This window comes from Copadichromis virginalis, linkage group LG7 (genome assembly GCF_057382275.1).
Source record: "Copadichromis virginalis isolate Kocher_CV1m ecotype Utaka linkage group LG7, C_Virginalis_male_GT1.1, whole genome shotgun sequence".
Classification (NCBI taxonomy): domain Eukaryota; kingdom Metazoa; phylum Chordata; class Actinopteri; order Cichliformes; family Cichlidae; genus Copadichromis; species Copadichromis virginalis.
In genome coordinates this window covers 63,373,116-63,387,586 of record NC_140624.1, presented here as the reverse complement: position 1 = coordinate 63,387,586, position 14,471 = coordinate 63,373,116, and the positions used below count along the sequence as shown (strand labels likewise).

The 14,471-nt window shown below is 37.3% G+C and overlaps 1 protein-coding gene across 1 annotated transcript in view; it reads left to right on the top strand.

Moving 5' to 3' along the window:
- The window catches only part of slc4a5b (solute carrier family 4 member 5b), a 70,551-nt gene that overhangs the window by 30,194 nt on the left and 25,886 nt on the right, over positions 1 to 14,471 (top strand). The window contains exons 9-20 of the mRNA XM_085464684.1: positions 578 to 735; positions 825 to 912; positions 992 to 1,146; positions 1,480 to 1,605; positions 1,693 to 1,867; positions 1,947 to 2,080; positions 2,170 to 2,350; positions 2,762 to 2,852; positions 4,649 to 4,707; positions 7,202 to 7,393; positions 8,247 to 8,360; positions 13,523 to 13,684. Of these exons, the coding sequence (XP_085320810.1) occupies positions 578 to 735; positions 825 to 912; positions 992 to 1,146; positions 1,480 to 1,605; positions 1,693 to 1,867; positions 1,947 to 2,080; positions 2,170 to 2,350; positions 2,762 to 2,852; positions 4,649 to 4,707; positions 7,202 to 7,393; positions 8,247 to 8,360; positions 13,523 to 13,684 (1,635 nt within the window). The remainder of the gene's footprint in view (positions 1 to 577; positions 736 to 824; positions 913 to 991; positions 1,147 to 1,479; positions 1,606 to 1,692; positions 1,868 to 1,946; positions 2,081 to 2,169; positions 2,351 to 2,761; positions 2,853 to 4,648; positions 4,708 to 7,201; positions 7,394 to 8,246; positions 8,361 to 13,522; positions 13,685 to 14,471) is intronic.

Sequence of the window (14,471 nt, the reverse complement as noted above, 5' to 3'; positions counted from 1 at the left end):
TACCTCCCTGAGCTATTTTTATTTTGTGATATTATTAATTTTTTTGAGCTGTTGTTTTTTGATCTTTTTTTTTGGTGCTGTAACATTGTTATTTTCCAACATTTGGGACAGATAAAGTACTTTTCATTCTCCATCATCATCTTCTTATTGGTGTTGTCTCAAGTGAAAATGGTAAATGCTCAAGGGGATAGAGGAAACTCTAGGACTCAGCCTCTATAGATCCTGAATGTTTACATCTGTGTACCATATTATCATATTACTTGTTCAAATCTGTCCCAAGAAATATCATTGCAGGAGGACCACAGGACACTATCTGCCAAAATGTTTTACTGAGGAGTTCCCTCAATAAAAAAGAAGTCAATAAGAACGTTTTTTGAGCTTTGTTGTTGTCCAGCTGCTGTTGCATTTTGTTTAACTTAGCTCATGCGACCTGATTAGCTACTGACAGACATGATTAAGCAAGCTGATTATGATATGCATAAGCAACTATAAAATGTCAGCTATGTTGAAACACAAATTACACTCCTGCATTTATCCCAAAGGTTTCATTTCTTTGCATTAATCTTTTGTTTGACAGCTTAAGAATAAGTTCATGAAGAAGATACCTCGTGATGCTGAAGCATCCAATGTCCTGATTGGTGAAGTTGATTTTCTGGATAAACCCTTTGTCTCCTTTGTACGCTTGGCTCAAGCTACAACTCTGGGGGGGCTTACTGAAGTTCCTGTACCAACCAGGTAGGTCCTTTCAGCTTCACTGTCAGCTGGGTGTGTCTTTGAATTGATCAATTTATCAACATTTCCCCCCTCTGTTCCCCCTCTGGCAGATTTCTCTTCATTCTTCTGGGTCCTCATGGCAAAACCAAATCCTACAACGAGATTGGCAGAGCTATTGCTACACTCATGGTGGATGATGTAAGTGACTAGCACTAACCCAACAGGATATGCATGCATCAAATATATTTTATGAGTTATCTCTTTTTCTTTTTTTCAGTTGTTTAGCGATGTTGCCTATAAGGCAAGGGACCGTGAAGACTTGATTGCAGGTGTTGATGAGTTTCTGGATGAAGTGATTGTCCTTCCTCCAGGAGAATGGGACCCCAAGATCCGTATTGAACCACCCAAAAAGGTTCCATCTGCAGAAACGAGGCATGTGCTTTTAATAACGTTTTAATTTTGATCTCAGATATATTACTGTTGGGTTATATTTTAGCTAAATGCCAAATAGGACGGTTGCTAACCAGTCCAAACAATACCCCTAATCCTAGATTGGGTGCCAGTGATCTGGTGCATGTTAGGAATGTCCACTTCTTCATGTTCTCTCAAAGCTCTTTCTTTAGATAAAGCAGCTTTATTATTTGTACATTAAAAACCATAATGGACTTTAAAAAAATAATATGTATAATGACAGTATGTCAAAACTGGAGATTTAACATTCCAGAGTTGAATTAAAACCTGCTTCCTCTATCGCATTTATCCCAGAAAGTCAGTGCTGAACTTGAATGAGCTGGGTCAGGTGAATGGTTTAGCTGGCGGAGCAGCTGGAGGTGAAGATGAGGAGCTTCCAGCCCCACATGAGTTGGGAGAGGAGCTGAAATTCACTGGGAGGTATATAACTGAAAAGGATTATACCACTCCAGTTACAGTATGTTTAATTCTGCATTTCTAAATGAGCACCCCACTCTGTTTAAACAGGATTGGTGGTGGATTATGGCTGGATATCAAAAGGAAGATCCCATGGTATTGCAGTGATATTTATGATGGTTTCCATATCCAGTCCATCTCTGCTGTGCTATTCATCTACCTAGGCTGCATTACCAATGCTATCACCTTTGGAGGACTACTAGGGGATGCTACTGACAATTACCAGGTCAGAGAGGTCCAAAGTAATACATAGCACATAGCACAAAACATGACATATTATTATCTGTTCCCTATTTTTCTCATAGGGAGTGATGGAGAGTTTTCTTGGCACTGCTTTAGCAGGAAGTGTCTTTTGCTTGTTTGGAGGACAGCCTCTCATCATTTTGAGTTCAACTGGGCCCATTCTCATCTTTGAAAAACTGCTTTATGAGTTCAGCAAGTAAGATGCACTAGAACACAGTTGAATTCTATATAAAAAAAAACAAACGTAAACATAAACATCTCTACCTTATATCATTGTCAATACAGAAACAATGATGTGGACTATATGGAGCTTCGTCTGTGGATTGGCCTTCACTCGTGTCTGCAGTGTTTTTTACTGGTTTTTTCAGATGCTAGCTACATCATCAAATATATGACCCGATTCACAGAGGAGGGTTTCTCCAGCCTCATTTCTTTTATATTCATTTCTGATGCAATCAAGAAGATGGTAGGTAATATTTTTTTTATCTAATATGGTTAAGCATCCAATGTTTTTTGCTTTTATCCTTACATCTCCTTTTATCGTACACTCTGCAAACATTTCACACAACAGAGACACAACACTTATGATGCACCATAGTACACTGCCCATAAAGTCCAGTAAGCTGACATTGAAAAAAAAAAATCTGGCACACACTAGATAATTATCTTGTAGGAAAAAAAAATCTCACAAGATAAGTTTCTTACAGGAAAACAGATGATCTTGTGCATAAAAATTATTATTTTATGCATACAAGTTATAATCCAATCTTCTGTGTAGAAGAATATACATTTGTGCAAAAATATCTTGTGCAAGGAAAAAAAATGGCGATGGGAATTTAGGTGTTACACAAAGAGAAAAATGGTTTGTTCTTCGCAGGTCGGAGCCTTTAAATATTACCCAATCAACCGTGGCTTCAAACCTGATTACATTACAGCTTATAAGTGTGAATGCATCGCTCCAGACCAGGGTGAGTCTTCAAACTATTTTTTTAAATTATTTTATGTTAATATTTTATTTAATTTTATTTTCTGTTATTGTTGGGGTGGGGTGGACATGGCAATGACCAGGTTCAGATTACAGAAATGAGCTTGTTAATACATGAGCATCAGCAGATTTGATTGGTGTGTCTTTGAACTCCGGAAATATAGAGGGTTACCTGTTTCTTCCTGCTTCCACTCCATTTGCAATTTTGAGCTCCTTTTATTGTATGTTGATATATCTAATTATATCATAAATCCCCAGGAGATTGATATTGGTCTTTCCATGTCAGTATGGAAAAGGGGCGAGCAATGAGATGATGTCGTACAAAACATAGAAGATGATGTCTTCTATGCTTTGTATGGTGGCCCACAAATAAAATTTATTATTATTACTATGTGACACACACTTAATGGCCACAAGTATCAGATCACATCCCTTAGTTTTTGAATCCAGTTGTTTTTGGTCCCATTGCCACAGGTGTATAAAATCAGGGACCTAGCCATGCAGTCTGCCTGGCTCTGGGTTGTTCTAATGAGTTCACTGAATTTGGGGATAGTATAACAGGATGCCACTGGCACAACAATTCAGCCTGTGAAATTTCATCCTTTCCAAGAATAAATTTCATAATCATTTATAGATGATCGTGGAATATCCAATATCATCTATAAATTATATTTATTGCAAAGTGGAAGCATTTAGAAACCACAGCAAATCTGACATAAAGTGACAAACCATGTACATTTACAGAGTGTGGTCATAGGTGCAGTTCACATTAAATAATAGTTCCCAGCACTGACTGCAGCGTCCTAAACTCCTTCCTTCTCCTTCAGTTAACATCAGCACAGTGCACCAAGAGCTTTGTTGTATGGGTTTTCGAGCAGCCCCTGTAGGCAATGTGTATTTTTGTCCATGTATTTATACAGTGTGTATGTAAGGTGTTTGGAATCAATTTTGGATACATTTAATTAAGTTACTTTTTAGCATCATTAATAGACTTAGGAAGTCCCTCTACCTTTTTAAATGCATTGCAAAGAAAATATTAGGATACTGTGAAAAACTATTTGCTCCCTTCCTGATTTCATTTGTACTTTTTTCCCCTATTTGTCACTGTTGCATGTTTCAGATCATCAAACAAATTTTAACATTAGACAAAGATAACCTGAGTAAATGCAGTTCTTAAATGATTATTTCACATGCTAAGGCAAAAAAGATTAATCAATATCATCCGTGAAAAAGTAATTGCCCCCTCATAACTGGTTGTGCTACCTTGGCAGCAAGAAGTGCCATCAAGCATTTGCAATAACTGCCAGAGAATCTTTCTTATGGCTCTGGATCTGAATCCAAAGCATCTAAATCAGATTTAAGTTCACATTGTATCAGGTAGGTTTGGATATTTTTTTCCTTAAGGAATGAAATCATCATTTTAAAAACTGTATTTGTATTTATTTATTTTATCTTTGTCTAATATTAAAACATGTTTGGTTGTCTGTGTTCCTGATGGACATATTTGATTGCATAAGAAGCATGTGTTTAGTTTGTACTCTGTCATGATTTTGTGTACTTTTGTTTCTGCTTCATATTTGAATGCTCACTAAAAAAGTGAGTACACATCTAAATATCTCTTGTAAACATTCCAATATAATGAAAAAATTGTGATTGAACTGGGATATAGAAAGTTATATTGCATTATTAACACTATTACGTAAAGCTTAACATTTTATATTATCCATCATTCATTCTTTTTTTCTTTCTCTTCTTCAACTTATGCCTTTTCCTCTTCAGCACCTGCACTGGGCTTGAATGCTTCAGCTCCACTTGCAGATGATAATATGACTCTGCTGGTAAGTGACAGAAGACCACAAAGAGTTACATTAGCGTCACTTTCATGAATTTTCATTATTCCCATTGGTGAAAATAATTTGTATCTCAGTTTATTTGGCTGTTTTGATCTGCACATGGTATGATATGAACAAATTTGAACTAAAGACTAAGTGAAGTAATTGAGGCCCCTATTTATCAAGCATTTTAGTGAAGGAAGTTAGCCTGGGACAATAATTCTTTAGCTGCGCCAACTTTAAACACTTTTTCAGCTTTCTTAAATTATGTAATGAATCCTAATTTAATTTAATTTTAATCATAATTAATTTTCATTTATCTTTTCTTGTCATTTACTAAACAAAACTGAACCCTTTTGATTTAGAAAAAATGGCTGTCATCCATTTTTAACAAATTGCTTTGGCTTTTTTTCAGACAAAATGGTTTATATTTAATGCATTTAGAATTATGATGTTGTGTGCATAAACTCTATGTTGTTACTAAAATATCTCACATTGATTTGCAAAGCCAAGTTTTAATTAAATGTTGTTTGTGTTGCAATCTTTGCTCTTCACTGGAGTGAGGGGAGGCTCTGGACAGTGCATGCTCAATCAGTAGCAACCTGTCACTAACTGTCAAGGAAGGCCCACCCATTTCACCATCCTTCTGGACACTCCTAAGGATCATAATTTTAAAAATGAATATCACATTGTATTCAAAACAACTTGAAATGGAGTCCATTAACTCACTCTAAAGTGTTTACTGACATTAGAGAATTAAGGAAACCAAAATCTGTTTTTTTCATTGACTCCTCACCTGGCTATTAGAAAGAACTGCTGAGGCTTAAGACACTTCAACTTTGGCTTTAATTTTTAGACTTTAGAAGCTACACCTAGATGTCTCTTTTTTTTCCAGCCACAAAATGCTATGCTGGCCAGTATAACTCTATTTTACCAGATCTAAAATTGTACCTCCTTTTATACTACATGTCATAGTCATACAGGAATTTTATGGCTGAGACTAAACAACTTTTCATCGTAAGTATATTACACAGAGAGATTGCGATGTAGACAGGAACAGCCACAGTTTTAATGACAATCTTAGATAGTGGACAACCTCCTGAATGACACTCATAGCATTCATTAGTGTTAAAAGGCAAAAACATGAACTGTTATATTTTGCTCTATATTCACAAGAGAAAAAAAATATGACCAGTAAAGTTCCCCTACAGATGGCAGATACTACTACTAAAGAGTTTTGGGGTTGTTACTGTAAGAGTGATACATACATATATACAGACTGATGAATTTTGATTGATCAGTCCATAATACCTTCTTCCAGTCTTCAGTAGTCCAATGGCGATGTTTCATGTCCCAGGAAAGCCTCTTTGTCTTATTCTGACTTTTTACCAATGGCTTTCTTGCTGCAGCTCATCCTGTCAAACCTGAGCTCGAAGTCTACTCTTCACAGTTGAAACGGAGGCTTGCTTGATGACCACTGTTAAGCTGTGCTTCAAGCTGTTGTCCTGCAAGCTGCCTATCACGCAAGCTGTTAACTCCCAGAAACTTGTCCTCTGATTCGGTTTTGGCTCGCATCAACATCTCCAGCATGGTCAGTGGCTGGAGGGTTCCCCCTCTGTTGTCAGAGACAACATGAAATAGAGCCGGTTTGCAGATTTGAAGAGATTGCTGCACTTCACAGGATTATATATGGCTGTTAGCACACGCCATGTAGCGTACGCACTCTCCCCCTGGGCCCAGCTACTCATAAACTTGTGCAGAGAGCTGGACATCCTGTATTGAACAATGATAGTGTGTGATTAGATCCTCAAAGCTTCACAATTCTTGGATGCATGATGATGAAATTTTGCTCTGTTATTAACCTACATCAAATGAATAGCTTTAGCTGACTTGTGTTTAAAGATGGTTATTTTAGAGTGTTTAAATACTCAGATTCAGTGTACTGATACTGACTGCAGGTGACCTCGGCTGGCTGGAAGTCAAGCATTGTTTTTCAAGCAGATTTTTCTGATGGCTACTCTGATTATTATACAGCTTTTAAAAAACTGTATAATGCCATTAAGCGTTATTTAAAAGTGTTAGTCTATTCCTCAGAAAGCAGCAGGAAAAGCATACAAATTCCATCATGATTTTTAATTTGCAACTCTAAATTTCATAAAGCTGGGATACAATGCTTTCTCCTATGTGGCAACATTTTTAAAAAATAATGTAAAGGTCCAAAATGAAGTTCAGTGTGATTCCTATAATTGAGTCCACTTGCTTGATAAATATGGGCCAAGACAGCGGCGTTAATCCAGCCATCAGAAAGCACTGTGGCTTTCAGTTATATGTGTTGTGTTTTTTTCTTTTGTTATTGCTTGTTTTTTTTTCTCTTTCTTGTGTCTGCTTTTTCTCCACTCCGCTACCTATCCATCAATTTTCCCTTCTCTGCTATGCTTCTTCCTTCCTCATCCCTTCGATTCTCTACTTTTGCTTCTCCTTCTGCCGTTGTCGTTTTTAGTTTAACTTAACAGATCTGGACTGGAGTCAGCTGAGTAAGAAAGAATGTGTCAAGTATGGTGGTATGCTGGTGGGGAACTCCTGTAAGTATGTTCCTGACCTGGCCCTCATGTCCTTCATCCTCTTCTTTGGCACCTACTCCATGACAGTGTCTCTTAAGAAGTTCAAGTTTAGCCGCTACTTCCCAACAAAGGTAAGCAAATCCTTATACTCAATAACTGCAGGAAGAAAACTCTCCCAGGCTGCCTTTAATTCCTGCATGTGAAATGCTGGTTTCCTTTAATTTGATGTTATGCCTATAATTACAGCATCAAAGTAGTGGCATTTAAAGAACAACGCTGGTGATGTTCCTTTTAAGGTCAAAAAGATCTACCAAGTAGGCTATTGTAAAACTCATTTTTACAATAATAGTCACTTAGACTAAAAGGCTAGTTTTAGAGCCTCTTTAAGTGGGATGATCTGCTTGTTTAGCTATTTTAGCATCTGAATGGTTCAGTTTTCAGTTTTCATGCAAGCACTTAGGCTTCACAGAGGACTGAAAACATCCAAACTTGTATACTTCTGTAATGTTGCATGATGAAAATGAAGAGCAACACCTAAATACCAATGAGACTATGGAACAGATGAGAAATAATGATTTGAACACATAAAGCTAGCTTTAAGGTATTGTTTGGCTACTATAAACAGAAGCACTTTCAATTTCTCACAAGATTTAGAGTGAGTGTTAAATTGTTCTCAATAAAATGACACATCAAGGGAAGTGCCTAATAGGCAAAGACAAATGCCATCATAGAAGAAGACATCCAAACGTCTGCCAAGAGATTTCTGGCATGGCATAATTATATGTACTTTGTCTACTTACTTACGTAGTCCATCTAAATATACTCATTAGAAATGTAGAATATTGCCAGTGTTTTACTTTAAAACTTCACCTACACAGTATGTGCTCGTTATCCAGACAACCAACCTTACACTTCCATATGTTTACCAGAATGTTCTCTCCATGTTGTTCCCCCCCCCCACTGCTTTCCACGTATGTGCTCCAGCTTCGCACACTGATCAGTGATTTTGCCATCATCATTTCTATCCTGGTCTTCTGTGGGTTGGATTGTCTGTTGGCGCTGGACACACCCAAACTGCACGTACCCACTGAACTCAAGGTCCACCCTTTCCTAAATACCTCTCTCATCTTGTCAGACCTTGTTCTTAGGACACTGCTGGCCACTCAATTCTTTCCTCAGCAATGTAGTTGTTTACGCATCTAAACAGGATTTGGAGTGTGTGGATTGATCAATTTTACACTTTAACTGAGTAAATAATCTCTTTTCTCTTTTCACTGTCTTGCTTTCCTCATGTATCTACCACTTTCTTATACTTAAACGTATGTCTCCCGTCATCACTTTTACTGTGCACATTTGTCTTTGCCCTTCTTTTGTCCTGTGTAATTGTATATGGGCTGACCTATAGCTGAGGAAGCTAATCAGTGACTTTGCCATCTTCATGTCAATCATGTCCTTTGTGGGTCTCGATATGCTGATGGGGTTAGACACACCCAAACTTATCGTGCCAACAGAGTTCAAGGTATTTGATTTTTCACAAAATTTTTAAAAAATATATATATATATTCTGTCACTTCAAAGAATAATTATACTTCTAACAAGAGCACTCAATGAGCCCAACTCTCCCCAAGCAGCAAGAGCTATACTAAAACTTATATTGATGTCAGCATTGGTAATGTGGAAATCCCCAATTATGACATTGCTTTCGTAGATCATTTTTGCTGATGTCAGAACAATATGGAAATCTTTTGCAGTATATTCATCTCTTTGTGTCATTATGAAGTCATAATGTTGTATTGGAAAAGAAAAAAGTTTTTGAAGAGCTCAAAAAGAAAATGTTTATGTTTATCTTTAAAGTTTGGAAGTGATTCAATGGAAACTTAGGCTTTTCCCCTAATTTGTGGGACCCTGACTTTATATTTTGTTATCTTTACCTATATGTTTGGACCAGAATTGGCTAAAATCGTTGGCTTCTACAAGCTGTAAAAAATTGATATTTTAATATATACTGAAAGCAGTCTAAAGTACATTGTTGTATAAAGCACTTTGAATGCTCAGGTAGAGTAAAAAAGTACAAGATAAGAACCAGTCTATTTACCATTTACCATGCAGTGTGTGATTTTTGCAAAACTTCATGGCATTATTCTGATGTCATAGGTCATCGCATAGAAAAAATAGAAATACATCGCTCTCCATGCCGTTTCATATAAAAAATTACTCAATGTTTCCTTGAATTTTTTTTCTCCCAGTATCAACTTCGATCTTGAGCCTTAACTGTGAAGATCAAATAGTGCTCTGCATCAAATGGTACTCATGTCCACTGAGGCCTAGTATATTAATGTGAATTTTAAAAACCATAAAATAGAGGTTTATATAACATTTTTACTGATTTCCACATGTGCTGTGTCCTTGACCCAATGTTCACCTAAGTTAAATCAGCTCAAACTGTTACTGGTATTGACCATTACACAAAGTCTGAAAATGATATCTTGAATACTGTCCCTAAGACATATATATGTGTTTAATTTCAGGTTTTTTCCCTCCTTAATTCTGGGTGCATGCTAGCAATGGTTAGAAAATAACTTTTAATGTAGTTGCTGTTATATTGTTGTTATCATATTGGAAGTTTTTATACTTCTAACATGATATGAATTATGCTTCCAATATCACCACCTATGTATAGCTCTTTAAAGGGAACCATTTCAGGTTTACATTCACTGGACACTTTATTAGATATGCCTTGCAATGTAAACCCCATTTTAGCTTTAGTCTTAATGCTTTGTAGGATAGATTGAAAAAGTTGGTGGAAAATATGTTTATGTAGGTTCTCATTCATCCAACTCATGGTAGGCTAAGAAAATTGGACTTTAAGCTTTTGGAATATGTTTCAACTCACAGGCTTCTTCAGTTTTAAAACTGAAAGGTGACGAGTTCCAGGTATTTAAGCCATACTGGAGGCTGTCTCTTAGAAGGTAGTCATTGGCCCACTATTAATGATGTGCAGACACACTTTCTGCTTTTAAGTTTAGGCTTAAAACTTTTCTTTTTGACAAAGCTTATTATTAGCAGGGGATCAGGTGACCCCGAATCCTTCCTTTGTTATGCTGCAATTAGGTTAAGCTGCTGGGGGCTTCACATAATGCGCTGAACGTTTCTCCTTCTCTCACCTCTTTTCACTCACTGTTATACACCACTCTGCATTTACTCATGAGTTATTAATCTCTGGCTCTCATCCACAGTGCGTCTTTTGCCCTGTCTTCTTCCCATCAACCAGTCGTGGCAGATGGCTGTCCCTCCTTGAGCCTTGTTTTGCCGGAGGTTTCTTCCTGTTAAAAGGGAGTTTTTCCTTCCCACTCTTACTAAGTCGTTGCTCAAACGAGATCATTTAATTGTGGGATTTTTTCTGTATTGTTGTAGAGTCCTTGCAATATAAAGCGTCTTGAGGTGATTATATAAATAAAATTGAATTGAAGATGTCTGACATTTTGTGTCGTAAGCCAATAAGTGATGAATGATGGTCATTTGAAGTGGATATAGATTGCTTCTTTTATTCCTGTTTCAAACCATCCATTTTTTTAGTCCAAAATGTGGACATTAGCCATGTAGACCAACCTACAACCACCACCTTTACCCCGGGGGATGCTATACCCTGTATATGTGCCCTCAAAAGATCTACAAAGGAGTCCCAGTTAGACCTATTATTATCAGTATGAAATCAGCCACCTACAGAATTTACAAGCACCTAAGCGGCAGTAGCACCTAGCTACTGGATGGCATCAGGTAGAGCGGGTAACCTACTAATCGGAAGGCTGGTAGTTTGATCCCTGGCTCCTCCAGTCTGCATGTCAAGTATGCAAGTTATGCATCCATCAGAGTGTGAATGTGTGTGAATGTAGTTAGAAAGCACTCAGTTTAGAGAAAGTGCTTGTGAGAATGGGTGTGATTGGGTGAATGTGGCATATTGTATAGAACCCTTTGAGTACTCCAGGAGAGTAGAAAAGTGCTACAGTGGCTTGCAAAAGTATTCGGCCCCCTTGAACTTTTCCACATTTTGTCACATTACAGCAACAAACATGAATCAATTTTATTGGAATTCCACGTGAAAGACCAACACAAAGTGGTGCACACGTGAGAAGTGGAACGAAAATCATACATGATTCCAAATATTTTTTACAAATAAATAACTGAAAAGTGGGGAGTGCATAATTATTCGGCCCCCGGAGTCAATACTTTGTAGAACCACCTTTTGCTGCAATTACAGCTGCCAGTCTTTTAGGGTCTGTCTCTACCAGCTTTGCACATCTAGAGACTGAAATCTTTGCCCATTCTTCTTTGCAAAACAGCTCCAGCTCAGTCAGATTAGATGGACAGCGTTTGTGAACAGCAGTTTTCAGATCTTGCCACAGATTCTCGATTGGACTTAGATCTGGACTTTGACTGGGCCATTCTAACACATGGATATGTTTTCTTTTAAACCATAATATTCCCTTTCCCAGGAGGAAAGATCAATAATGGGTCAACAGCCACCTTTAAAGGGAACAACCCCTAAAAGGGTTTAAATACCTGGGACTTTACATATTTTGGTTTTAGAACTAAAGAAGGCATTTGGATGAAAACTGAAACATCTTAAGAAAATTAAAAATGGCCAGTAGCCTTCTTTTTAGACAAGGTGTTAGAAGCATTCAGAGATTTTAATCCATATTAACATGATGGCATCACACAGTTGTTGAAGATTTATAGACTACACATTGGAATATCCCATCCCATTTCAGCACATCTGAAAGGTGCTCTATTGGATTGACATGCGATGCTGGAGGCCATTTGAGTCCAGTGAACACACTGTCACAAAGAAACTAGTTTGACATGAGCTGGGTTTTATGACATGGAGAGTTATCATGCTGGTAGCAGGTGCTACCAGCTCATGCTACTAGGATACAGTACACTGTGGTCCTAAAGGGATGGACAAGGTCAGCAATAATACTCAGGTAGGCTGTCAGGTAGTGCCCAAAATGTGCCAGGAAGCGATCACCAGCAGCAACCTGAACCACTGATGCAAGGCAAGAGTGAATCATGCTTTCATGTTGTTTGGGCCAAATTCTGATCAAAGGAGAATAATCACTCATCATACCAGGGAACATTTTCCAATCTCACTTTGAACATCAGCAGGTCTTTTTGACTAAGTCTATAATCTTAACTCAACTGAGTTATGGCATAGTCAGAAGTAATTTGTGCTTGTATCTGTCACATTTTCACACAAATTGCATTTTCAAATGCTTATACTATAGAGCTTGTTCTACACTCAAATCATTTGTTATTTTCTGGAAGAAAATTTGATTAGATATTTGTGCTAGATATGTGTGCATTTTAACAGGTATACCTAAACAACCAATGAGTGTGTATGGCAACTGTAGTTACTTTTTAAAATAATTTAATATCAAAAAGAAAAGACTTAAATAGTCCAGTTCAATTAAGGCAGGGGTGTCAAGCTCAAATACACAGTGGGCCAAATTTGGCCCGCGGGCCAGAGTTTGGCACCTATACACCTATGAATTAAGGTAAGGCACTCGCCCACTTAGAATGGAATTTTACAAACCCATAGAAATTATCCAAGCTATATAAATATGCTATCGTTGTGCAGCTCAACATGTACATGTTTATAAAACATTCAGAGATAAAATGTGCAATTCTTTTTTAGTGTCTAAAATAACAATTTGGCCGATAGCCAATTTTGTTGCTTTTTTTTTCCCCATGTTCCCCTTTTTGTGTCCAGAAAACATATCTCTTTATTATTAAAAACTGATTATTTAAAAATCTCTGTTCTTTAATGCAAAAGTAATATGGCATACTAGACAAATATCATTCATTCAGTAAATGGCATCTTAATTGCTATCATCAGGTCAACATCTGATAAAAGGTGAATCCTCACTGTTCTACCCCTGAAAAAGTAAAATGGCCAAATGGCAGATTAATGGGTTTAAAATGGTAGTGTAGAAAGAAATGGACATAATCACAGTGGCTGAGACGAGCGTTTTCTAGCATATGCATGACTTTTACTTAATAAATGATCTGCACAATTTTTATTTTGCCATTGCAACCTAACACAATTCTCTGATTTCCTCTTTCACTATTTTCTGCTAGTATGGTAGTTTCACTGTATTTATATAGGTTTGAAATATAAAATATTTAACAGATGATTACCTAATGCTTAATAGTGTGCACTTATTATAAAGTGTTACCAATATTTCTTCTTTGTTGTTATACAGCCTACACGTAGTGACCGCGGCTGGCTGGTGATGCCCTTTGGTAAGAACCCCTGGTGGTGGTGTGTGGCCAGTTTCGTTCCTGCTCTTCTGGTCACCATCCTCATCTTCATGGACCAGCAGATTAGTGCTGTCATTGTCAACCGCAAGGAAAACAAATTAAAGGTCTGCAAACACCGAAGATGAAATGGTCACAGAACAGATAAATATATAGAGTATATTAGAAAGTATTCTGCCTAAATGTTAACAGTTATACAGGGAGTGCAGAATTATTAGGCAAGTTGTATTTTTGAGGAATAATTTTATTATTGAACAACAACCATGTTCTCAATGAACCCAAAAAACTCATTAATATCAAAGCTGAATGTTTTTGGAAGTAGTTTTTAGTTTGTTTTTAGTTTTAGCTATTTTAGGGGGATATCTGTGTGTGCAGGTGACTATTACTGTGCATAACTATTAGGCAACTTAACAAAAAACAAATATATACCCATTTCAATTATTTATTTTCACCAGTGAAACCAATATAACATCTCCACATTCACAAATATACGTTTCTGACATTCAAAAACAAAACAAAAACAAATCAGCGACCAATATAGCCACCTTTCTTTGCAAGGACACTCAAAAGCCTGCCATCCATGGATTCTGTCAGTGTTTTGATCTGTTCACCATCAACATTGCGTGCAGCAGCAACCACAGCCTCCCAGACACTGTTCAGAGAGGTGTACTGTTTTCCCTCCTTGTAAATCTCACATTTGATGATGGACCACAGGTTCTCAATGGGGTTCAGATCAGGTGAACAAGGAGGCCATGTCATTAGTTTTTCTTCTTTTATACCCTTTCTTGCCAGCCACGCTGTGGAGTACTTGGACGCGTGTGATGGAGCATTGTCCTGCATGAAAATCATGTTTTTCTTGAAGGATGCAGACTTCTTCCTGTACCACTGCTTGAA